The following is a 27,961-nucleotide window of genomic DNA, read 5'->3' on the forward strand; positions in this document are numbered from 1 at the left end:
GCGCGTAATTTCTATCCAAATCAATATTTTAAAATCCTCTAGCTGTTTTCATGTAGTTGAAGAGAAGAATTAGTCTTTTGATTTGCAAGCCCCGAAAGAAGACACATGCTGCGCATCGACTGCTTTGTGCCAGCGATATCTCCAAAAAAGAAAGAAATCAAACAAAATTTCTTTTGCAATTCTTTAAAATATACATAAAAATGTCTCACAAGTGAATTTCCCATTTAGTTACATATCTGCCTAAACTAAATAGTTAAAGAAACGCTTTATTTTTCAGCTGCTACTGTAGCGTCGCCCCTCAACTGTAACAGAACTGGGAAACTAGGAATTTATTTCTCTCAAAAACCAGGCTCCGTATCGAAAAGCACCGTCAAAGTTTTCCAATGTTAGGTACTCTTTTCGAAAAAAACGATTTCGGCGGTTCCGTTTGCGAAACGAAAATGACCCTTTCATCCAGCCACCCCCTGCCTGTCATTATCCCCCCGTCTATTCTCTGGGACAACAAACACCGTCCTCGCGATAAAAGCATGGAACAGTTTAGCAAGAGCCCGATCACTGACAGACAGTATATGTTTTGCTTCTGGACCACGCCGAGAGGAAAACGCCAATTGCACTTAACTCCCCCGACACGTCGCGGAGGTGCGCGAGCGCACGCCTATCGACCAGATTCTCGTCTCTCCTCTCGTTTCCTCGCTGCCAGCGGGCATGTATGCATTTCACTTGAATCCCGGCTACGGCAACGCCTCAAACGTCTTCCGGGGATCGGAAATGTCCGGTACCCACGTGGCTACGCGGACAACACGAGGGAAGAAAGCCTGATAAAAGTTCCCTGTCGTCCGGTGCTGGGTCCCGCGGTCCGTCGGCTCGACGCTCGAACTCGCCCAAATACGACCGGATGGTCCATCGTTGTCTTATCGCCGAATTGAATTGGCCGCGTCGTCGTTCGAATCTCGGCGAGCAGATACCGCGAAACCAGCAAGCTGACGCGTCCGCCGAGCGGAGGAACGTCGCGAAGGTGCGCCGGCAATTGTGAGACATGTGACAATGGTGAATGCTGTTGGTGGTACCGAAAATCTTGCATGCTCGACGATGCATCCGGTCGCTGTTTCGCGAACCTCGTGGCGTGCCACGGCCCTGTGAAACTCCGAAGGGAACCCGGCGCATCGTCCTCGAGGTGTCCACGACCCTCCAGCGCCGCATTTCGTGCGATAGTCCAATAACGGAACTGATGACGCGGGAGTGCGTCAAATCTGACCTGTTTGGGCGGCACAGAAATGGGACGGCAGGTTCGAGCAGCCAGCCTTACCGCGCCTACAACAGAAACCATATCCGGGTTGTTTGCCCAATAAAATGCATCGGACGAACGGTGTAGCTCGTTCGAACCGCGTGGAGTCGCGGCCCTCCTGACGTTGAACAGTGTCGAAATCGAAAAACCACCCCCGGTCACCCAGTTCCGCCGGTAAATAGGGCACCCGAGCTCGGATAGCATTCGATAGGAAGCACACGCGATACAGAGCTCTTTCCAGGGGAAAGTCTTCCTCGGGAACCGATCTGCGTTTCGTCGAGATGCTAAAGAGCGCGGCGAGAAAGTCGCGTTTTTGCGCGAATCGTGCGATATCGCGTATCTAATCGACAAAATATCGATTTCGCGAAACGAAGTCGGTCGTGACTCATTTTGAAAGCAAAAGCCGTGCGGCTTAGATTAAGGAAAAACCGTGGAAACACGAAAACGAGCTACGCACAAACAACTTTGGTTAGAAGTCCGAAGAAGAACGTGCTACGAGAGTGACAGTCGCATGATCGCTGTCCAGCCAAGCCGGCAGACCTAAAAACCTGAAAACCTGGCGAACGTGATCGCGACTTTCGTGATTCGCTGGGAACCGAAATCCGGTCGCATGAAACCAATTCGTAACAACGGCTCCACGGAAATCCAGCAAATTATTTTCAAGGGTCCGGCAAGCTATTCGCCAACTATGCGCCGAAACGCTTCCATCGTTCGGCCCGGAACACTTCCCATGAGGGTTAAATATGATAATGCGGTAAAAATCACTCCCACGCGTTTTAGCAATAATAAGCGACGATAACAACACAAAACAGTTCCAACGTGATAAGACGTCGGGTGGAGATGCTTATACTTACATTGGCCAGATCTTTCAATCATTGGATATCGGTTAACGAGGAAGGTCTCGCTGGCATGTGTGACAATTATTATCAGGAAGAGGTGAGTCGTGTTGTTCTATATTTTCGCGTGTACAATTCGGTAGCTTATCTTTGCACAGATTGTGACATTGAAACAGAATTTTCACACAAATTAGCGGACAATTCTTTACGTTTTTATTTGTAAATTTCGAGGGTGACGTGGCTTTTTATCGAGTCCGTGTTAGCTTCTTGTTTTTGTTGTACGCGTTGTTAAATAGTGACGAAATATAGTACAACGTTTGTTCTACTTGAACAAAACAATAGAAATCCAGCGAACCAATAATCGTATAGATACGTTTACACCGTTATTATTATCGTTTATCATTTATTGTCATCGAAAGAGTCGGCAAAATAATGTAAATTCGGAATGTGTTTTTCATCGTCTATTTTTTTTTATTTCGAAAGGTGTCGATTGTCGTTGAAATTGTTCGGAGCTTTCCTGTTCAAAGCGTTATTAACCGGTACCATATGCTTCGCCGATGGAAGAGGCCATTGATGAAAAAGGGCGCATAGGCTTGTAGGGCACGTTACTTTTGCATTGTTTACATTAGCTAGATGTGCTGTTTCGTTGCGTAGTTTGCTCGAGAGTCGTTTGCCAGTCACTCGGCGGCCGTGTGTCGTCGTGACATATTATCCTTTCGTTGTGGATTTTGTGTCAGCGAAGGAATATGGAATGCGTGGAAAGTGTTGAATCTGTCAGGAGAGAAGACAATCCGGGAAAAGGAACATTGATTTTTCTGTCGGAAGAATCGAAGAGATCGAAATATCTTGGAACACAAAGTTGTATACCTCACTTCGGCACAGAGGTAAAGATAAACGAAGTTTCATTAGCGACGAATTACTGTGAAAGTTAGTGTCACGAGAGAGGCATTTGACGGTGATCGAGTAAATTCTACAATCCTCGATTGCTTTCGGGAATCCGATGCAAAAACAGTTTATTATTATTATATGTTACATCTCTTAAAATTGCACGATCTCCTTTAACACGTTAAGCGCCGAAAAACCACCCCTAAAATCCCCATAACGTCGAAACAATGTAATCAATGAAACCGAAACTAGGAAGTTAAAATTGATCATAGTGGATGACAGTAGAACGCTTTCGTATCCGAGGCATTCTAATTAAATTGTGATTGTTCAAATATATTACAATGGAAATGAATTCTCAAAATTGGTCAAAAATTAGTGTCACCCGTATGTGGTCAACGCGGCGCTCAACGTGTTAAAAAAAAAAAATTGGATTTAATTGCATAACATTTCACCGCTCAACGCTACAATGGAGATTTTGAAATCGATTCTTTCGAGTGACATTTTGGTGCATGTGATATTTCTCCACCAAACGACTGATTCATAATACGATTTAATACGCGAAACAGATTCTGTATACATTTCGAACGTATTATTGAGTAAAGCACCCTTATCTCAGATTGGTGTCGCGATAAAAAGAAGTGGAATATTATTTACAAGGTTGAACAAATTCCAATGTAACGCTCGTAAGTTGTTATATATTCCGTAATACGCACAGTTTCAGCACAGTGCAGAACAGTTCGAAATTTTGATAATGAAGAAAATTAATTTATCGATTATTTTTATCTTGCACAGATTTGAGTCGTCGATAAAATCACTAGCAGTCGTGAAACAAATGCAACTGAGATCGACATCGTTATAAAACACTGCAGATTATCGCAACCAGACCGCGGATCTTCGCGCCAAATAAAAAGTTTGCGACTCGTTTGTATGAAATGGAAATTAAACAACAATGTATTTCTTCTTTGAATAAATTTAGAAAATTGAAGAGGAAGGGGCAGTGTTCTTAAATATCTTTAACGTGATTACACTTTGATATCTTATCTAGACATTTCGATCGTAAACGCGTTAAATTCGCAGTATAATTGCAACCCTAAGCCATTAGTTTCGTCAGCATTAAATCTTGCAATAATTTAACGTCAATTTTACAATCATTAATATCGGATAAAAAGATCTGATTAAAAATTTTCGATGCAGAGTTGAAAGATGTTTAATGCTCCATTCCTCTTCGATAGTTATGGATTCATATATGCGTCTGACGAAATTGAAGTTACTTGCATCAACCAGATGTAATAAATCAGACGTAAAAATACATCTTTTTATATTATCGAATATGGCGTAACTCACGAATTATGGTCACAACTTAATTGTACGTTGTACACGTTATTAATCGAAAGCCGATAGAGTACATTTGAAAAATATTCCGTTCGTGCAGATCGCAACTGACTGGATTACTCTGCAGTCAAAGGGCTAAGTGAAACAACTTATAATACATCCGCAATCATACTAATAGTTTGAAATGTAAAGGGGAGTTGCCGAGCGTATACTGTTACCTACATTATACTACTCTCACGTTACTGTACAGGCTGCACCAAATGAAATGTTTCTGAGCTGTTTCTTCAAAACACAATGAAAATATTGAATTCCATTTTTTATAATATAATATATAATAATATAAATATAAATATAATAATAAATATAATAATAATATAAATAATAATAATATATAATAATATAAATATAAATATAATAATAAATATAATAATAATATAAATAATAATAATATATAATAATATAAATATAATATAATATATAATATAATAATATAAATATTGAATTCCACACAGAATTTTTGCAGAAACATGAATGATCTTCGATGTTTTAAATGGAACATAAAATTTCCCTCGAAATTAATCGTTTTATATTTACATAAATTGAATAAAATTCATATTAAATGAAAAAACAGTTTAAAATTTCATAAATAATTATTGAAGATAAGAACTATTATGTGGGAGAAAATGGAGTCGACTGAACACAAATAGATCGGGGGACCGGGATTAGAACCCGGATCTTTCGTTTGCCGTTTATACAAACCGACTTTGGAAAACTATAAGGACACTCCAGAATTTCTAGTGTTTCTTAAAACCACGGACGTGCACAAAGTTTTTGTACATGAACATATACAGAATATCCCTTCTGCAGTAATATATAAAGAAATTGACCAATATTATACTGTTTTGCAGTAATGATAACTACTTCCAACATTCTTTGTGCTAAAGATTTGTATAGTTTTTAAATTGTGTTTTGCTTCAAATTCTTCCACGTATCCTCAATACACCTTTTCAATTCTTCTATGGTGTTCAACTACTTTCCTCTTCAGTATACTTCCTCCGCTGACATTCCCGTAACAATTTTCAATTCAAGTCCTGGGATCTTGCCGGCCACAGCAAAATATCTATATTGTTATCTTCGAAGTAACCTCGTGTTATTTTCGCAGTATGCACAGCTGCGTTATCATTATGATTGATATACACTTCCCTAGATATCGTTTGAGCATATTTCGATAGTTGCCTATTAACAATATCCACACGTGCGTTCTATTATTCATTTTTGTAGAAACAAATTTAATATCCGTCTTTCCATAGTATCACAGTACCATTGCAACCCATTTGTCGTTTTTGCTACACGATTTCTTCTTTTCTCAGATCAGGAACATAATAATAATTTAGGCCATCAGGTCCATCTGAATTAAAATGCTTTTTTGTCAGAAAAGATCATTTTTTCCCACTTTTTACGCCAATATATTCGATGCTCTGCAAATTTCAATCTGGCTTGTTTATGCTTATAAGTTAGCGACGGTTGCTTCGTCATTTTAAACTTTTCAAAAAAAATGCTTAGAACCCTTTATTATTCTCTGCACTGTCCTCGCACTCGTTCCGACATCGGATTCTGCTGCTATTTGCCTTACTGTCACTGTAGGATTCGAAGCATGTCTTAAAATTTGTCACCTTTCTCGCACAGTTCTTGATCTTGGACGACCACCGTGGGTTCTTTTCAACATATTTTTCTTTATTTTTTCAATAGTTATGAACTACACGACTTCTCCCTAATATGTAGGCAATTTGTTGCACTGAGTAGTTTTCCTTCTTTAAATCGTTAATTATAGTCCTTTTTCGTGCGGCATTTTTTGTAATCAAAAACTATTGCACACGCAATATCACTTTAAATACTGCACGCCTAATAACAACAATTGGAAACAAAAATCTCTTTTCGTAGCGTTTAGTTTGCCGGTTTACCAGAGACTGTCTTGTAGTAACGTGTTTAAATTGTTTGCCTCAGTTCTCGAGACCGCTGATTTACGTATACCAGTGAAAAAGAAAATTGTCTAAGTTACATAGAATTTTTCGTCTTACAGTTTTGTCACGGTGTGTACAATCAGACAAAGGTTCTGCGTTGGTCTGGCGATTAGGTGTCCGTCTGGAAAACCTAAAACTCTTTTTAATTCGGATCGAATTCCGCTAGGGATGACCTTCTTCCTTTTTTCAGTCATATTATTTATCTTTTTCAATTATATAATTGTTGCAACGATATGTAGAAAACATTTTTAACGTATTTTAGGAATATTTTATGCAAAATACATTGAAAATTATTTTCGATTATTTCTTAGCCCAATGATTAATAAGGCTTAATAATACTTCTGTATTAATTTGATTCTTGACATGTAGTTGAAAAGGTAAACAACACTGTGTGCATTTAAACAAATATAGACATTATGTGTAAGACACTGTGCCAAACAAAACTTCTGTCCTTTTAATTGTTAGTGTGATATCAATGCAAATATGTGAATATTGTATGAAACCATTTTCCATGGCTAGACCACAAGGTCAAAATAAGGTATTTACCTGTTTATCTACAAAGAAATTTGCAATTTAAGTCGAGGTAATAGAATTTGACTCGAAGAATATTATGAGGCACTATTGCTGAAAATGACATCCAAAACTAAACAAAACTATTACAAATGTTCGATACTAATTCAACCCTTTAATTCGTACTACCTCGATCTTGTTATAGGACAGTATTTTATACGATTTCTTCATGTTTGTCGATATTATTACCCTTGACATTAATGTCGAAATGCGTTGAACAAGCTGGATGGAATCATATCGACGATGACAAGTAGATCAATGTTATTAACACGTTGAGTGCCACGTTCTTCACCTATGCGTGGCACTAATTTGTTACTAATTCACAAAATTCATTTTTATTGCAATATATTTGAACAGTCAGAACTCTTTACTAAGATGTTTAGAATGCAAAAGAGTTATAAAAAAGTACCATCCACTGATCAATTCGAACTCTCTAATTTCAGTTTCATTAACCCTAGAAAGATAACCATATGAAAACGTACGTAAAAGATAACCATACGCTTCAGAGGCGCATGCTTTTCTAAGGCATCAATTTTTTGATACCGAATTCGCGAGATTCTCTGTAAAGCTTATGAAACAGCTTCAAAATATACTGAACGAATGGAAATCAATATTCAGTCAAATAAATCGTTCTAAGTAAGACATCGCAATGTAAAAGTTATTAAGATTACGGAAAAACAGAACAGTGATTATTTAATTGAATGTTTGTCTTTAGCTTCAGTTTCAGTAATTTATTTACTGTACATCGTAACTGAAACTATTTCTTGCTCGATGCGTTAGTTATCGTGACGTTTACTACAGGATAGGCCTGCATAGTTTCAATCTATAGACGTTTTTGTAAGAAATAGATGAATTTTGTCACTCACTTGAATCATTTTTTATTTCATAGATCTTAACCCTAGAAAGATAACCATATGACAACGTACGTAAAAGATAACCATACGCTTCAGAGGCGCATGCTTTTCTAAGGCGTCAATTTTATACTAACAATGGATATTTATTTAAGTTAATCTAGTCATTTTAAAGGTTTGGCATTATTGTAAAAATAAAATGCATTTCTATTATATTTTTTTATATTTTAAGTAATTTTAAACTTCAATCACTAGACCTCTATGAAAAATTAACAAAAATCAACAGTCTTCGCAGGCGCCTCTGCGACGTAGGTTATCTTTCTCGGGTTAATACAATTACTTTGATTGTTGTAGGAATTTTTGGAATTGACTTTCGGCACTTGATGAATTAATGAGTTTGTTGCGACGGCAACACCGAAGGTCGAACGTCCCTGGCCATCCCTTGAGCAATTAAGCAATATACCTGCGACAGTAAAAACTGCATCCGAACGAAAATACCCTTCGACCCGACGAACGGACAACACGACTCATAAATTCCATATTTCATAAAACGGAAAAATTACAACCCGAACTTTCGAACAGTTTCCCACTCCTCATTTCAAGTTCCTTCCGACACACCCATCTCCAATCAAAAACGCTTCATTCCCTCCACCAAAACCCACCATCCACCAATCAACAAAAAAACCGAGGTGACAAGCGGAAGGGCACCTAGAACGTTAGCCCAGAACTGTTAGAACTCCCAAAACTGTTAGAACTCCCAGAATTCGTAGAACTCTAAGAACGCAGATAGAACGCAAATAACGCATCGCTAAGACCATAGCTGTACTGTAATATTAAAGTGTACATAAAAACAACCAGCGACTTCGTTCAACTTAATTCCATTTGGAAACATCGCGCATATACAGAGTTCAAAAGTGACCCAACACGCCCAGAATTCGCAGTAACACAAACTACCAATCGCTACCAATAATTAGTTTCTGATTTGATCTTCTACAATCCTGATATCACAAGATATTTCCTATGAAGTTTTAGCTTATAAAACTTTCTATAAGAAATTCGTAGATAAACTTATTTATTCAAAAACATATATTATAATAGAAATCGTAGGAAATAATAATAATAAATCCAATCTTGTCAAAATAACAGCTCTGATCGATAACACTGTTCAACAAATCCGAAGTTTTATTCTGCCTCCTAATTACCACTGGTTGGTCCTCGTAGAGTGTCACTTCCAAAAAACACGAATCCGAAGACCGAATTGCTCTGTCACTTCCAGTTGAAAAGAAAAACGATTCATAGCGAAAACGAAGTATTGTAGGAAAACTAAGAACGTCAGAAAGATCATATTTGCCTAAAAGATAGAGGAAAGATTCTTGAGTATGTCAGTGTCAATATTTATAATAATTTACGCTTCTAAATACTGTTAAACGGCCGTCAAGGTTTAAAAAAAAATGCCGAAGTACGTATTTTCTACGCAATATTTCCGCATGTTTACAAGAAATTGCTTACCTGACACGAAAACTGACCACGACGTTTGATTCTGTAGGTACTTCTGAAGAAGAAATTATCGAAAAAAAGTGTCGAAGCGGTTTTGAATTCGTACAGGTCGAGAAAATATTTGTCGGCAACGTGTACACGGCGTTTTGCCGCCGCGTAGTCTGCTGCTCGCTACTAGTCTTGACTCGGCAGTGCCGCGGTTATGCTTGTTCATCGCCGATTGAGGGGTCCAATGGGGCACCCATTTTCTGTGAATAATGTTTGATCTGTTTTCTAACATTTAACTGTTCGATTATTATATTATTTTATTATTTTTATATTATATTATTATTATTATATATATTATATAATATAATAATAATAATATAATATATATATATATTATATTATTATTATTATACATATTATATAATATAATAATAATAATATAATATATATATATTATATTATTATTATATTATGTATATATATATATATATATAAGCTTGGAAACAAGAACTTTCAATGGAACTTTTGTTCGTTGAAATTGATTAAAAGATACTTCATAAATTAGTGATTAGTATTCACAGTTTATATATATATCATAATTATATATATACATATATTATATTATTATTATTATTATATTATATTATATTTATTATTATATTATGTATATATATTATATTATATATATTATTATGTATATATATATATATATATATATACATAATATAATAATAAATATAATATATATATAAACTGTGAATACTAATCACTAATTTATGAAGTATCTTTTAATCAATTTCAACGAACAAAAGTTCCATTGAAAGTTCTTGTTTCCAAGCTTATATATATATACATAATATAATAATAAATATAATATAATATAATAATAATATAATATAATATATGTATATATATAATTATGATATATATATAAACTGTGAATACTAATCACTAATCTATGAAGTATCTTTTAATCAATTTCAACGAACAAAAGTTCCATTGCAAGTTTTTGTTTCCAAGCTTTTTGAGTTTAGCACTGAACGTGAAAAGAAGAAATACATATGTAAAATTTAATATTACCTGTAATACATCCGAGGCACAAGAAGATTGAAATATTTTATTTGACGGTTATACATTATATCTTTTTGATCTCCATAATCGTATATCGGTCACCACTATTTTATATCTCTTTTCTGTTAATGTAATAACGTCTATGGAAAACTTACATGTCCAAATCTACTCTCCATTATTGTATTATCGGATATAATTTGAAATTTAGTTTTTAACTAAGTATAAACCCATATTGATTTATTCATCGGTTTTACAAAATTGTTGATAATTCGTACTGTTATACATACGTGATCCAATATAAATATAGTGATCTTGCAAGACTTGGAACACTTCCAAAGATAACAATATTACTAAAGAATGTTGCGAATTATTGAATGTTGCGAATTATTATTATTTAAGCTGCGTTAAAATATTTTTTATTTAATAATTTTTTTATTCGAAGTTTATGATCCCAAATGTTCACAGGAATATAAAAAACAGAAGATAGAACAGTTAAATGTTAGGAAAGAAAAACAAATGTTGCTCGTGCAGAATGGGTGCCATAATTGCGTCAATGCCGAGTCGAGGCAAGTGACGATCGACAGCTATAAAACCGAATCGCGAGGATCGAATAATCAGATTTTCTCTTCCCAAATCGTTTATTTTTGTTTATAAGCTGAGGGACAGTCGGAGAGAATTTGCTGTTCCTTGTGTTTGTTAAAAATCGCACGTCCTCGCACGTCCTGTTTTTTGAAAACTTGGGTTGTAGAACAATTCGGTGTTTCGGAACAATTCGGTATTCAGATTCGCGTTTGGGAATTCGCTCTGTAAGAGTCACCCTGTAGTTATTAGAAGGCAACACGTGTGTCGGACGGTGTTTGCTGAAGCGATAAACTGTTCAAATATTGTCTACCTTGTCAAAGGATATGGTAGTGAATTTATCTATTCGTAATGTTATGGATATCAAACAACAATCTTGATTGAAAGTTATGCTTTTAATTAAAAAAAAAAAATTTATTCCTGTGAAACTTTATCGAAATATTTTTTCCTACGTTCCTTGAAATAGGTTTCATACGTTCACGTAAGACAGTAAACTAATGCCGGCTTGAGACGAGTAGTTCGCGACAGTTTTTCCGCCACGGCAATCCGCCACCGCGTTTTCGCGTATCAAATGTTTTTTAACCGTTTCATTTCATACGCATTTCACCTCGAGCTCATGTATGGATACGGGAAGATGTCGACAAAGGAAGAGAAAAATATGTTTCCTTTATATGCGTTATGCAATAATATACAATAAAACTATAAACAGAAAATTCATCCCTTTACCACTGTAAAATTTTTGACAGGAGCATTTGTGTCCCACATTCGTTGATTTGAGACAAGATAAATTACGTGCAAAAATGTCTGAAAAGTTGAAGATTAAGGACACTGTAACGATAGCGTCCAACAGAAATGATTGATGTAACACTCGACTATATATACACTATATATATATACTACTATATATACACATATATATACACTCCTCGTTAATAACCCCTATCTTTAATTTCTCAATAACGCGCGTGTAGTTTTTTCCCAGTGATGAGTAATATCCAAACGGATATACGGTCCGTTGTAAGTAAATCCTAATATTGTAGGGCTCACAACAAAAAACTGTTTCATTCCGAGAACGAAATGACATCACATGTATAGTAACGAAGTAATAATGAACAGTGACTCTGATTAATATTCGAACATCTTTTAAAACGGAATAACTTTTTTGGAACTGAATTGAACGACTTGAATTTTTTTTTTAATGATCGGGTGGCCAGTCTACTAGACCATAACTAAAATGCTTCTTTTTTAATTTTGCTAGTGCTAAGAAAAGCTCTCATTTTTTAACTTTTTTATCTAAGCCTATAAAGAAAATTTGAAAAATGACTTTCGTAGATCTCGGTAAAATATAAAAAAATGCATAAAATCGTGGGGCAAGCATGTATTGTCAACTTTTAGCACTATCGATAACCATAAAAATTCTAAAACTTATGTTAAATCATTAGAAACTACGCAAAAAAAAACAAATAAAAATGCAGAAATGCATTCACTGAAACTTTCTGTTATAATACATTGAATTCATTTTTTTTACTATTGAAACAAAAATAAATAAACATAAATAAATGTGTTAGAAAGTCGTGTAACCAATTTGAAAATATTCTATTGAATAAATCAGACAAACTTTTTTAGGAGATTTAAAAGGTAAAGGGAGAAGGTAGATTTTTTTATCCAGAGTTTGAATACCTTGTACCAGTATTACCATACTTTTTCCGCGTTAAACTAGTTGAAACTAGTAAACTAAGTTCTGAAATAGTTTAACATTAATGGGTATTGCAAAGAAAAAATACGCATACATAGGACTTTTTTTTACTTCATTTTATCTAATGAATGTACATCATAAAACAGCTCAGGAAAATAATATTCACATTAGTGCAATCCTTGAGCTTGATGTGTACTATAAAGAGTCTTTATTTGAGTAGTCAATTTGTAGTCAATTTCAATTTCAAATTTGCACGCTTTGTGATATGCGGATGATATGCGGACTAAATATGCCGAAGACAAGGGTAACAATAAATTTCTTGCAAAACTAGTTCAAACTGGGTATCTCGATTCGGCATTGTCACAAGGCCGTGCCATTGTTCCTTTCATGTTCAACAGTGTATTAATAGATTCATCATTTTCATAGTAGGTACGCATGCAATAGTTTACTTACTTACTTATCATTAATGCCAGTTACCATTTATACATACAATTAATCAAAAATGTATACTTATCAAATGTAAGCCTTTTCGAACAGTTGCATTCGTCCATTTAATACATGAAATTGTACTTGCGTACAACAACTATTTATTGAGAAAAATGTATTGAATGTGTGAGTGTTTTTTTTTAGATACGTGCTCCCATTTTGAACAATCTGACAAAATTGTAATATCGCTAACTATAACAAAAGGCAAAAACTGTGAAAATATAAGAGTGGTCACTTTACGGTGTCAATATGTAATCGGTGATTTAAATATTTTCTGATTTTTCAAAAATCGGTTTCGCAATCGAAACATCTGAACAAATTCTCAAATATGAGGATAGAAACTAAATATAATAGAAACTAGATAGAGAATCCATTCATTCATATGTCTCTCCATCAGGATCTTCATGGACAAGATTTTGAAAATCGCCTGAATTTTTGTCGATGGGGTTTACAGCAGTATAAACGCGATGAATCGTTTTTTGAGAGTATGTTGTATTTTGTTTCCATTTAATTTTTGATCTCGAAGGTCATTTCAAGGTCATGTAATGTACATAACTAAACATATTTTTACGTCAGCTACGCGATTCAATAAAAATAATTATACAATTATATGCAAAAATATATCGATGGCCTCGTAAACTCTGAAAAAAGGTTACTTTGAAAACAAATTTTTGTTGCAATACGGTGGATTTTTTAAATCGTTCAAATAGCATACAAAATATTTTTTGTACTCCCATAATTAGAGGAGAAATTTAGGTAGCCTTATTTGGGTGGACAGGTATAGATCAAGTCGATCAAAAATGTGCAAAAGGATAATGTGAAATGTGAAATGTTTAAACTAAGAACAGTTATGTAAATTCAAAAATCTCTATATGTGTACGGATTAAAGAAATAAATACTATTATCACTCGTAGTATATAGATTATTTACTGAAAAATTCAATCTAATATTTACATTTTTACTTAGGCAATGAACGAAACAGCTTGTATTATAACAATGCAGAATAAAAATAAAAGTTACATTTATAACAATAATACAAATTAGATTTTACGTTGGTGCTTGTACATACAGTTGCGAACACAATTAAGTAGACAGGTGGCGAAAATGATCATAAATGTTTAGTCGAAATAATAATATGTACTCTGTATTATATATCTCCATGGTACATACAACATTTAACACGTTCCGTGCCACGTGTACCATCGATGGTACACGCTTGCATGTTTACTTAGTGAACTGAACAAATTGTTTACAAGAAATTTAGAACCGAAGAATCAATTTCCACCGCAAGAATGGGCGTTGATAAGTTTTTGTTACGTTGTTATGTGTACGAGAATTAATAATTGCACGTAATACATCAAGTTTTAGTAAAATATCAAAGTGTGAAGATTCGAGTAAAAAAAGCTCGGCACGAAACGTGTTAATGCAAAACTCAAATCAATATTTAAACCGTACTTAACGGAAACGTTAGCAAATCGCGAGTGGACATTCGACTACTCCGGCAAGAAACGTGAACAAACGAAAAGCGTAATTATTTCTCACACGCTGCAGTTGCAAACGCAAACAAATCATCTGCATATTTAGTTGACATGTAGTACAAGATAGAACAATTTACACAATGTCCGAAAAGAAAGAAATTCCATATCACAAATTTGTCTCCTGATTGATTAGACTGCTTCGAAAGATTAAATTATCATGCGATAACGCGAAAGTATGCTATATGTCCAAAAATGTAGTGGAAAATATTGATAAGAAGTATTTATCGCACGATACAACTGAAAAATTTAAGTGGCCACGGTATCAGAAGTGGGCAAGAAGCACCGGCGAAATCAAAGTTTCCAATGGAAAAGGTGAAAGGTCCATAGCTCTGCGCTCTCTTCTGCTGTCGACTCGAGAGTTCCGCTACTCGAAACTTATTTCGAATACATAGTTCCTAAATAATTACAGTACTTGTGCTCTCACCGGTGGAACTCACGGACGCATTTTTATTTGTTTTTTTTTTGCGTAGTTTCTAATGATTTAACATAAGTTTTAGAATTTTTATGGTTATCGATAGTGCTAAAAGTTGACAATACATGCTTGCCCCACGATTTTATGCATTTCTTTTTTATTTTACCGAGATCTACGAAAGTCATTTTTCAAATTTTCTTTATAGGCTTAGATAAAAAAGTTAAAAAATGAGAGCTTTTTTTAGCACTAGCAAAATTAAAAAAGAAGCATTTTAGTTTTAAGTGGATACACGGAAGCTACTCTTGCGAGGGGCTCACGAGAGCAAAAGTCATTACATGGCACAGTCATTGAGACACGTTAATAGAGAAAAGTGTCGAATCTTTCGAAAAAATATTAGATTCTCATAAAAGTTCTTCTCTCGTTTTTAATGGTCGAATAGATCGTACGAAATGTCGTGTTTTTTTATTACGGCATACACACAAGACTGATTTAGCGATAAGATAGCAAACGGGAAGTTGTTTAATTATAGAAATAGATGGCAATCTTGTAGTAGCGAGGTCCAAAATGAAAGGAGGACGTGATGTAACATCCCAATCAAACGTTGATAATTCATTCGGCAAACTCGAAGAGCTCCGCGGTCTTATCGTGGTGATAAATAACACCGTGCCCGTTAATTAATTTCGGTTGTTTCCGGCCGATTGCCACAATGGGATTGTCGAGATGAGCGCAGTGCTATTCATAGCTAGCGGAGTTAGATGGCAGTAACTCCTAATGCACAACACCTTTCCAATCACGCTAATGAACAGCAGAATTTCTTGCTGTTTGTACCGCATTTTTACCTTTTCGAGAATAACAGCATGATTGAGCAAACATACACCTTTTCGTTGTTTGTCTTTCAGTTAACAATAGTATAATATTTACACCCAATATAGATATTGTCCGAACAATGTTCAGAAATTATTTCCATCGACGTGAACAGTAAATAATACTACTTTAATACATTTTCCCAACAGAAATATTAATTGTTCAATGTAAATATCATTAATTACCACGATCAACGCTGAGATATCGTTAACTCTCGGCCGGCGGACGCTACACAGTGTGAAAGAACGCTCAAAATCTGGCCAAACAACAATTAAGTATAAGTAATTTATTATAAGAACACATTTATTATAAGTAATTTCATTAAGTAATAGTAAATTCAAGAATTTTTTTCGTTAAGTAACAGCTCAAACTGTAAGGAACAATAAAAATTCGCTTCAAAAATTAATTTCAACATTGCTAAATTATATCTTCAGTTCTGTTTTTCTTCGTTCAAAAATTGCGAACTGCAATGTTTATTCTCTTCAATTGTCCCTCAACTGTAAACAAAAATGGACACAATTCTGGAAGTGGAGATACTTAGAGATAGATATAGGAGATAGATATTCGAGCCACGCAACACGCTTTTATAGTCGCCGATTGTCAACAATTATAAAATTGCCCATTTTTGTTTACAAGCTGAAAGACAATTGGAGAGAATTTACTACCTTCTCGGGATTTTCCCTTGCCAATGTCATCGGTAGGCTGCGGATCTTTAGACAAAATAAAGATCATCTTCATAAATTGCAACAAATATGGATCGAATAGAAGATTGTTACTTCCTTTAACTACTTAGGTTGTGTCGATTTATTTTTAAGATCAATTTTGTACGCGTTTTATCGATATCATACTGGATGCAGTTTCTTTCGGCAAGTTTTATACAGAATCGAATTATGCACAAATTAATCTTGCAACTTCCATGTTTGAGTAACAAGAAAACTTTTTTCGGGGAACAAATTATCGCCTTGATGTGCACTACAATGCTGTATCATAAATAATAGGTGCTAATACGCAAGAAGCGATGACGATGATCAAAATTCGGGAAAAATGATCTTGAAAGAAAAAAACCATCAATCATAATATTCCTAACTATGGAACAAACAAATTTGTTACGGCACATTTTTTCATATAATCAAAATTAACGAAGATATTTGAATGTGCAGGATAAAAGAAACACCGTATATATTGTTACGTGATGCGTATTACATATGGAAATTCTTTATCGGATCTACTGGTTTTGACCTATATCCCATACTACGTGAACATAAGCGGAGTGCATAAAACTAATTTTCAGTGATCGATTTTCAGCTGTGAATGCCCCCCTCCCCATCACCCCCTTAAAACTTGAAGATTCCAAAATTGACGCTCTGCTAATAATAATAATAACTGTTCCGGCCAGAAGCCCAATTCGCACTAGGCGCACACTCGACTTCCTTGATTAGCAATTCAACATTCCCTACTCCTTGCCACTTGTGTGTGTGTGTGTGTGTGTGTGTTCATTTATTCAAGAAAAATGTGCACAATAGTCAGTTTCTGTTCCAACAGTCAGTAGAAAAGACAGACTTTGCTTTCATTATTAATACAAGAAAGAAAAAACTGTAATGCATGAAACTAGTGAAACTCGGTTTCATGTTTAGAGAACTGCTTGACAAGTGATGAGAATAGCAGCAATAATTAATAAGAATAAGTCTCTCACAATAAAAATAAAATTTTTAATAAATGAAAATACTAACATCTCTGTATAAAACACAAAACTGTTTTATTATTTCTGTCATCTTAACCATTCGCAAGGTTTGTGAAAATTGTATTAGTCATCTAGTAAACGAGTCCTTTTAATACCTAAAAAAATATTAAGTCCTTTGATCCAATTTCTAAAAAAACCATCCCGCTTTAAAAGGCGTACGGATATATTTTGTGCACCCCCTCCCCCACACACCTAGAGAAAGAAATAGTATACACATTTGAAAACAGAGTAATTCTTCTAACATTAGACCAAACGGATCAGTTTACGAGAAAACGTGTAGGAAAATTTTTGCAAATGTGTGGATGACAAAATGTGAACAAATGTATGTGGACACCTTCTAAAATGGGACCAAAGAATTTGGCCAAGCCAAAGCAATTGGGTGGAATGATAAAGGAAATAAAAAATAAACGCGTCTTTTAGCTTTTTTCCGTGGGCACACAATCAAAATTTAAACAACGCAATTTTTAGGTCTCGGCAACATACACCCGTACTGAAAACCTCGCGAAAACTGTAAGAAATTGAGTGATTTTATTATCGTTCAATGACTGTCGCTCGACTCTGTGTCAACCAATTTCGATGATATGATATGAACTTCTCATTCTAAAGTTCCGCAGTGCATGTATCGAAACAATTTTTTGAATGCAAGTAGACACCGCGGAATTGTGGCGCTAAATACGATCGCGATCCATCAACCATTGTGTTTAAAGCAGCTGTTCGTGTCAGTCGACCTCAAGTGTATTCTGCAGTTTTTACGACGGAAAAAAACGGTCGAGCAAAGAATTCGTTTTAATTTGTGCATTTTTAACGATATTTCTCGTGGCGATCTCCGGTGACTCTGCGTTCATGAAATGCATCATAAATGGTGATATGAAACATGGGTTTATAATTACGGCGTACATACAGCAAGATGATTTCGTGACATAAAGTGAAATTTCTCGTTGATTATTGCATTTAGGACTAATGAAGGTCCATACCTTTTTACTCGGAATTCGACATTCTTTCATATATTTTACATAAATTAAATAAATTAATACGTATTTTAAGTATAATAGTATAATAAAAGTATAATAAAAGTATAATAAAAGTATAATAAATACACTACATAACGAACTCTTATAAATCATGCAACTTCTGTATACGAAACTTTTTCGTGCAACGTATACTTTGAAAGCTACAAAGGTGTGCAAGTTGCGTGAGACACCCTGTATACATATGTACATGCCGATCATCGACACTAGTGAGAACGCTTATTTCCTCTAGACAAAGGCTCTCACAAACTCACATTCATACCATCCTTACATTTCAAAATTGAATGGAAACCCAAAAACTGCGTCAGAGATGCTCAAAAATTATGATCACGCTAACCGTTTTCTTCGATTATTGTGGTGTTATTCATTCGGAATTACTTCCAAACGGTCAAACGACCAATAAAAAATATTATCTGAGTGTCATAAGGCATTTGCGTGTCGAATTTGCACGAAGACAAGTATTCGAATGACACTGTATATACAGGGTGTCCCATAATTGTATTAACACCCGGAAAGGGGTGATTCCTGAGGTCATTTTAAGTAACATTTTCCTCAGCGGAAATACAATTCGCGGCTTCGTTTACGAATTATTAACGAAAAAAAACAGTAACCAATGAGAGGCGAGATCAGGCTCTCGCCAGCCAAGCTCGCCTCTCATTGGTCAGTGTTTTTCGTTAATAATTCGTAAACAAGGCCACGGATTGCATTTTCGCTAAGGAAAAAGTTACTTCAAATGACCTCAGGAATTATCCCTTTCCGGGTGTTAACATAAATATGGGACACCATGTATGTTTCAAATTACGCGATTAATTCTTACATACGTGGATGAAATTCTTGTTGCATTTTTTATTTTTTATTTGATGCGATAGTCAACGAGTTTTAAAGAAAACCGATCTGACGCGCATTCAATTATCTATAAAATCATGTTTGATTTCAATATATCGACTATGCTATATAATTTCTGAACAACGATTAGGTTCGACAATATTTTATATTATTAATATTATCATACTTTATATTTAGGTACTGTTACGCGGCGGCGAGAGGGTGCAAGATGACCAGCGTGGCATTTTCAATTACGAGTTCGACAGTAAGATTTACAAGTCTCGGCTACGGCCGCGGAGATGGCTAATAGGCATTCTAATTTTTCTGCTAACATCCCTGGTCATCATAAACACCTATACCACGGACCAATTTCCGACCGCGCACTTCGGATCTATTCTAAACATCACATCTCAAGGTATACAGTATACATTGTTTTTTATCTTGCCAATATGTACAGGATGTATAAAAATTATACGCATAAAAATTCTAGCGCCTCTGAATCGATGGAAATCTGCTCAAACAGATGAACCGCAATATTGTCCTTGACCTTGAAAATCAAGGTCGAAGGGTTGCATTTTTTTCTAATGCAACGTATAGTACTCATTGAGAGGAACAAAAGTCCGAAAGGAACCATGGATCTCGAGTTAATCCTTTTTTTTAACTTAATTTAACCCTTTATGTAAAAAACGATGTTAAAAACGACATATAAAAATATGTCACGATCTTCACACCCAAAATCGTGGTACAACCGGCCGGTTAGTGATTTTGCATGCAAAATTAGGTCCAAAAATTAGTAACATTTCTTCACGTTAACACTTTATCGTCCGGTCGTGGTTGAGGCTGCCACTCAGTAAGGACTGGCTTAGTCGCGCGCGCATTTGCTCCCAGTACCGGCTAAATTTTCGCTATTCATTGTGTTGTGCTTATTCCTTTAAAAATAATAATAAATAATAATAATTATTATAATTATAATTCATAAGGATATGGGGAGGTCAGCATACAGGAGGTCAGCTACTAACAAAACAGTAAAGAAGCGAAAACCGTCGATAGCTAAAAGTCGATTAATAGGCTATCGGTCGATAAGCATTGGCAATCGAAAAGCCGATTAATAGGCTAGCGATCGATAAACATTGGCAATCGAAAAGCCGATAAATAGGCTAGCGGTCGATAAAGTGTTAAGGCTTCGTTTTCGAGAAAACTGAGTTGGAAGATGCATCGAGTTCACGTGGCTTGTAGTATGACGAGAAGTGGAATTGCTATGTCATGGTCAGACACACCACTTGATTCCTATTCGATAGTATTATTTTTTCAGTTTAATTTTTTTCTCGAAAACCTATACGTTGCAATAAAAAATAAATTGGACCCTTTCACAGTCGATGTTCAAGGTCAAGGACAATTTCGCCGTCCATCTTTTTTAGCTGATCTCCGCCGGTCCAGAGATGCAGAATCTCGCTACGGTGGCCGTGACTTATAATTTGTATACACCCGGCACGTTTAGAAATTTAAACAAGCGAAGATCAGTGTGTTAAATCAATTTCAAAGGGCAAGATGATCGATTAGGTCAGAGTAACCGTTTGCTGATACTACTTGTGTGTGTTGTACATTCCCGCGAAAGATCATTTTAGAACGTGATATCTAAACGGAGCACTTAATACTAAACCTGTCGAGTAATGAAAGAGACCGGCATGTGTTACTTTATAAGAACGAGAAGACCTGAATTTATTTAAACATTTCGCCATTTTTATTTTAACGTATGCTATAATCAAGAAATCTATTCAACCGTTCGCTGTAAAAGCGTCTTTATAATGTCGACAGTCTTAAAATTAAAAATGCGAGTCCGATCAAAATGACCGATATGGCAGGTTTAGTGTTAAACGACGTTGCTGTCGATTCGTGAAATTATTTCCTTTGTTGCAATTCCAAGCATTTCCAAAGCATTTCCAAAACTTCGAACTAAGAAGATGTACAATTTTCAACTAGAATCCGACGCATATTCCCAAAAAGCTGGTCAGAAACTCATCTTTTCAAGTATAGCTGTAATACGTGTGTGTTAGAATCATAGTGGAGTAAGTCACATTTACGAAACTTTTGACTTATGTGTGAAAATGTAATCTATACGTGCCGAATTGTTAGAAAGGAAAGTGAGATAAATTATGTTACTATAGATAACCTTAACTCTAAATTCCTTAACAATAAATTTGGTCGGTAAACAATACGCGTGTCAGTAAACAATAACATTCCTTGTTTCTCACAATGAGAAAAATCTGACTATCGTCGCTATGATCCTAACCCACAAACCATTTGAAATTTTCAAACATCCAGACTAGTTACTGAGATATAGATCGTCAACTATACTAACTGCTTCGCGTTGCCTAAAGTTTATCCTTCAATAAACCATATCCATAAAGTGAAATAATTCAAAACATTTTTTAGTTAAGTCTAATGCCTGCTTCTTCGATATGTCTTAAATCGTTGTCATGTTATAACATAACGATAGAGAAAAAATTGCGATAGTTATCGAAAGATCTGCTTTAACAAGATTCATCGCTTAAAGTAAGATGGCGACTATAATACTGAAGCGAAAAATTTTATTCGTTTTTGCAAGCTTTTAAAATCTTTTAAACTGCCAAGTAGTGACCGTCGACAATCGTCGCCTTAATATTAATACTGTTAAATTAATATTGTAATATTAATACTGTCATTGTTAATATTAAAAACAGAAAAAGCGACATATTATCTCAAAAATCACGAAGTGCGTACAGTATTAATTAGGGCACTGTATGAAATATAATTATAAATATAATTTTATTTTAACTATAAATATGAAACTTGTTTATACTTAGTAAATACTTATTTGGTACAACATGCATATTTGTACTGCGTAACTTAGTGAACATTTTCAAAAGTTATATTAAAATCAGCACTTATCGTAACGTCGTATAAGAGTAATAAATTTTGGCCAACATTTTGGGAAAAATGACCACTATGGGACGTTGTTGCGTTTCCCCATGCTCACCTTTTGTTTTCGTTTCTTTCGCAGACAACTACTTGGAATTGAAGACGTATTTCACGCCTGTCTCTAACTCCGGCTTCGTGGTACACAACCAGGGTTGTCGGATCCCAGCGATGGATCCTTTTGATCCAGCGATCAAGCGATTCATTCGCAAGGAGAAACCGATCGTCTGCGAGCACGGGACTCATTTGCCGCTCGTCGACTCAAACGGCACAGCGGTGTACATAAATCCGAAGGCGGTACAACATTTTTACAACGAATCCGAGGACGTCAATTGCTGTTGGCGACCTTTCTGGCGAATGAAAGACGAAGATAATATTGTTACGTCAGTAAGACTCATCATTTTTACCTATAACGATACGTACCGTTTTCGAAGCAATCGTTGTTTCACGAATTTCAACGGGAAAGTATTGTAAAGGTATTCCATGATACAGATATATCGATCTCCAGTGAAATCTCGACGTGCATCGTAATAAACGAACTATGCACGCGACCGGCTCGGCGAGCATTCCGTGTCTTTGAACCCTTTCGATATTTACGTCGAGTATGCTCGTCCTGAAAAGATGACAATTTTCGGAAGATTAGTTCGGTTTTGGTATTCGAAGTAGGCGATACACAGTTTAGAACAGTGTTTCCCAAACCTCTGTGGACCATGCCCCATCTACAACCCCCCACCCTCAAACACAACAGTAAATCAAGTTTTGAAATAGTTTGACTGCTTCAAAATAAAAATCTGTTTTTAATTCGATTTTCTTTAACACGTTCCGTGCCACGTGTACCATCGATGGTACACGCTTGCATGTTTACTTAGTGAACTGAACAAATTGTTTACAAGAAATTTAGAACCGAAGAATCAATTTCCATCGCAAGAATGGGCGTTGATAAGTTTTTGTTACGTTGTTATGTGTACGAGAATTAATAATTGCACGTAATACATCAAGTTTTAGTAAAATATCAAAGTGTGAAGATTCGAGTAAAAAAAGCTCGGCACGGAACGTGTTAATGTTGTGCGTCACAAAACAGCTCAGGATAATAATGTTCACATTAGTACGATCTTGGCTGGATGTGTGCTATAAAGCGTCTTTATTTGAAATATTAATGTGTATTAGGCTGCGTAGTATTAAAATTACAAATTCCAAGGAATTTTTTGTCGAAACTCTAAAAGCAAAAAGTTTGCAAAAATGTGGTCAGCCGAAACGTGCATATTTTGATAAATAAAATATTTGTTTAATTTCCAAAAAAAAAGCAAATAATCTTTCTCTTCGAATAATGTGACATTTCGTACACACGATCATACACTGTATTATCTTCTAATTGTCCTCCGAAACTCGAAACATTCAAAATTGCCCTTTGGTGGGGAATACACTCTGCGTAGAGAAATACTATTTTAGAATAATGATAAATTAAATATTAATAAACAAAAGGCGACGATCAAGAGGCATTGAAACAAAATGTGCATGTACAAGAATGGCCGATTTGAACAGAATATCGTGCTCTTCCCTAAGAATTAATTAAATTTTTAATTTTTATTCTCCATTTGATGGTTCAGCATTAAAATATTTCGGAACTAAAACAATGGTTGAACAGCAGCGTAGAAAATTCTTTGTATTGCCATAATTTATGTAACTTTTTCCGCTCTGCTTTCGTCGAGTATATACATTGTCGCTAAAAAACAATCGAAACCGCTGAAACATAAAACTGTTTTCACTTGCAGATTCAGCAACGAGTGTTTCACCTTCCAGAATTCGTCGACTGTCAGGGCCGAGTTCGTGAAGATCGAATGCTCCCGCGACAAGAAGGTGATATACAAGGACTACCACGCTTTCCTGCCACGTTTCCGATCGATAGAGGAGAAATACGAAAGCTCGAGGATCGCTGATACGAGGCCCGAGTACCTCAGCCTGTTGATTATCGGCCTGGACTCGGTGTCTAGGAACAACTTCCATCGGATGATGCCAAAAACCGTGAACGCTCTGAAGAAGCTCGGTGCGGTGGAGATGCTGGGTTACACGAAGGTAGCAGACAACACCTATCCGAATCTAGTAGCTGTTTTGGGCGGCCTATCGGACAAAGAAGTGCACGATCTCTGCTGGCAGTCGAAAGAGAAGACCTTCGACGGGTGCCCGTTCATCTGGAAGAATTTCAGCGCGGCCGGCTACCGCACCATCTTGGGCGAAGACGCTTGCGGCATGACGACGTTCAATTACTTAAAACCAGGCTTCCGGGTGCAGCCGACCGATTACTATTGGAGGCCATTCTGCATCGCCTCGGAGAAGGACATCGGCAACACGCACAAATTGAACGCGAACCTGTGCATCGGGACCAGGAAGACGTTCGATAACTTGCTGGACTACAGCCGGAAAGCTGCCACGCAGTTCGCCAAAGACCCATACTTCGGGCTGTTCTGGCAGGCCAGTTTGACCCACGACTATTTCACTTACCCGCAATTAGGCGACGACTCTTATCACGACCTGGTCTCGTATCTGTCCGAGGAACAGTTGCTCAACCGCACCGCGCTGATCGTGATGAGCGACCATGGAATCAGATGGGGCGAGTTCCGGGAGACCTACCAAGGCAGGATGGAGGACAGTCTACCGTTTGTGTTCATCGTGTTGCCGTCTTGGTGGAAGGACAAGTACCAAATAGCGTGGGCCAACCTCCGCAGGAACGCCTACAGGCTGACGACAGCTTTCGACCTGCACGAAACGCTGATGGACATACTGCAGTTGACCAACGTGGAGGAACCCGTCCTGAAGGAGCGTTTCAGAAAGCTTTCGTCGATGGCACGGCCGCCACGCGGGATCAGTTGGTTCCTACCAATTCCGGATTTTCGGACATGCGACATGGCCGGCATCGCCAGTCATTGGTGCATGTGCCACAGCAGCGCCGACGTTCCCTTGGAGGAGAAGCATCTTCGGGACAAGGCTCTGTTCCTCGTGGACGAACTGAACCGGAAGCTGAAAAAATTCGCGCAATGCGCGACTCTCAAGCTGAAGGAGATCAGGGCTGCGAAGGCGTGGAAAGACAAGAGCGACAAAACGGATCTCGTCGATTACACGATAACGATACAAACCGAACCCGGCGACGCGATATTCGAGGGGACAGTACGGGACACGGGTAAAGATAGCAGCAACAAATTGGTCGGGTCTGTTAGCAGATTAAACGCCTACGGCAAACAGAGCGCCTGCGTCGATGAATTCAATATGAGGCTGTATTGTTACTGTCTGTAGAGGCCACGTGTTCCGTCGTGAGCAATCTCTTGTAGCCACCGCTAGAGAATAGAAGTCTCTGCTCGTACAAACGTTCGCGAATGCTACGCGTGAAACAATTTTCCTTCGTATCTTTGTCGAAAAAGTGCTCGTCGATCGTTTATACAGGTTTTTGCGATTTAAATGAATCCTTTCGTAGATCATTTTCATCCTTTTGCAGATCATATCCAGCCCTTTTCACTGAAAATTAATCCTTTCGAAGGTTGTGCTTGCAAATAAAACAAACCCTCTTATAGATCAAAATTGGGGTCTTCTATCCAATTTTTAAACCGAATACGAACTTTGTCACAAATAATCCTTCCAAATGAAATTAACTCTTTTGAAAAATTCGATTCACTTATTCGTAATTATTTGTAATAAAGTTCAGGTTCGATTTAAAAATTGGATAGAAGACGGCCAATTTTGATCTGTGAGAGGATTAATTTTATTTACGAACCGATGAATTTGATTTGCAAAAAAAGAAATGAACACAACCTGTGAAAGGATTAATTGTCAGTACAGATGGGTGAATATGATTTACAAAAGGATTAAATTGGAGTGCAAAATCTATAAATCATTCTATAATGATTCGATATGATTCGCGAGTTCTATTCTACGGAACACAGCATTCTACGCTTTCGGTTTAAATTCATAGTGAATGTATCCATCCGTTCGTTATGATGTTCAACGTTTTTTAAAATGTAACTCTCAATGTCTTGAAAAATGTTTCGTGATAAACGGCTCTAATATACAAATAGGGCTGCTTCAGCTGTATGATCTTATTCGTCTTCTATAGCGTTTGATCCACGGATGTGTGGCAGAATAATACGATAACTTCCATAAATGTTTACACAGATTTAGAAACATTTTTTTAAAGATGTTCACAGATCATTCTTTAAACAATCAACAATAAAAAAGAACGAACTTTTGGAAGTCTCGATGGTGCTGTACCCCCTGCGAGGGGGTGGTTTTCAGGGTCTGATGAATATGTCTGCCAAACGAGTTTTTGAAATTGAATCGATTGTCGAAGCTTGGAGGGTTTGAATTGAAAGTGGTGCGAGTCAAGCATCGAGATTATAACTATTTTCGTTGTCTAGACAAAAGATTTTGAAATCGGCTGGAATGTCTGCCGTCTAATTCAGAATAACCCTTTGTGAGATGACAATGGTTTAATAGTCAATGCATGCCGATACGAATGCTATTTTCGTAAATAAACATTTCAAAAACTGGGAAGATGCGCATTCAAAGACCAAAATTCTGGCAGGGTTACTATCGAATTAACACGTTTACAGATCGTACGTTCAAAATATAGAAACTCCTTAGTATGCTATACTATTTTGGTGCTAGTATCAAAACGATTTTCAAATTAATTTTAATTTTAAACGCATGTATTGAGTTATACATAACATTTTTTTTTAAGTTATACATAACCGACATATGAAACGTGGAGCTGGAAACGTGTTATATGCCCGAGGTAAACCGAGGTGAATGTTTAAGTAAATGGAAATCATAAATTATCTATTTTACGTCCCTGAAAAGTGACGATAATTTTGAACGATTTCCTTCATAATAAAAAAGGCCTCTTGTACAAGCGGTATAAGAATGTACAGAAATGCAATGACAAATGTGATGTTAGAACGATTGCGATTTAGTAATTTCAAGCAGATTTCCTAAACTTTTTGTAATATACTTACAAGTTTACGTAATATTCCTTCATACTTGAGAAAATTCGAACAACGGGAATTTCGAATTTTAAGTTTCCTCATTTTGTTAACCATCGAAACGTCAGATAATTGTGAGTCTGAAATTTAAAAGCAGTGTTCCAAAATATATTTATATATCTGAACATTCTCTCATGGATCTTTTGTCAGCGGGTGAATAAAATCTCATAAGTGTGAATACAACCAAATGTGATAATATTTGAATAATTGAATGGTGCATCGAAAATTAATTCGATAAAACCTGAATTATCGTAATTGTAACTAGAATCGGTTAAACAATAGACACGTTCGGTCTTGCTTTCATCAGGGCATATTGGTAAAATAGTGAACACTAGCAATGGACGTTAAAGAGATACAATAAGCGACCAATTTGTGGAAACTTATATAAAAATCGAAATGTTATTTATCGATCGTCCTTTGTTTATTGAACACTGTTTCAAGCCTCAAGAAACATCGCTATTATTCCTTCTCGTT

The 27,961-nt window shown here is 36.2% G+C and overlaps 1 protein-coding gene and 1 long non-coding RNA gene across 4 annotated transcripts; both read left to right on the forward strand.

Moving 5' to 3' along the window:
* The first annotated feature begins 615 nt into the window (after positions 1 to 615).
* LOC117220037 (uncharacterized) lies at positions 616 to 27,893 on the forward strand. 3 transcript variants are annotated; one of them, XM_033469674.2, is made up of 5 exons: positions 2,142 to 2,221; positions 2,776 to 3,005; positions 19,704 to 19,920; positions 22,546 to 22,843; positions 24,233 to 27,893. In XM_033469674.2, the coding sequence occupies exons 2-5, from the start codon at positions 2,868 to 2,870 to the stop codon at positions 25,746 to 25,748; spliced, it is 2,169 nt and encodes a 722-aa protein (XP_033325565.2). In that variant the 5' UTR covers positions 2,142 to 2,221; positions 2,776 to 2,867; the 3' UTR covers positions 25,749 to 27,893. The 3 variants fall into 3 exon arrangements, with proteins under 3 accessions (XP_033325566.2, XP_033325565.2, XP_033325568.2); XM_033469675.2 differs by lacking the exon at positions 2,776 to 3,005 and having other exon boundaries at positions 616 to 2,221; XM_033469677.2 differs by lacking the exons at positions 2,142 to 2,221; positions 2,776 to 3,005 and adding an exon at positions 17,439 to 17,699.
* LOC117220038 (uncharacterized) lies at positions 3,012 to 3,997 on the forward strand. Its single transcript, XR_004490165.2, has 2 exons — positions 3,012 to 3,689; positions 3,799 to 3,997. It is a non-coding gene; the product is annotated as an uncharacterized LOC117220038 (long non-coding RNA).
* Positions 27,894 to 27,961: the final 68 nt, after the last annotated feature.

Source organism: Megalopta genalis, chromosome 10, assembly GCF_051020955.1.
Source record: "Megalopta genalis isolate 19385.01 chromosome 10, iyMegGena1_principal, whole genome shotgun sequence".
Classification (NCBI taxonomy): domain Eukaryota; kingdom Metazoa; phylum Arthropoda; class Insecta; order Hymenoptera; family Halictidae; genus Megalopta; species Megalopta genalis.

What these genes read in the sequence shown, in the direction of transcription:
- LOC117220037 (XM_033469674.2), top strand. Translation starts at nt 2,868, where the DNA reads ATGGAATGCGTGGAAAGTGTTGAATCTGTCAGGAGAGAAGACAATCCG. An exon ending in TACCTCACTTCGGCACAGAG is followed by an intron (nt 3,006 to 19,703) that starts GTAAAGATAAAC and finishes CTTTATATTTAG; the next exon opens with GTACTGTTACGCGGCGGCGA. An exon ending in GACGAAGATAATATTGTTAC is followed by an intron (nt 22,844 to 24,232) that starts GTCAGTAAGACT and finishes TTTCACTTGCAG; the next exon opens with ATTCAGCAACGAGTGTTTCA.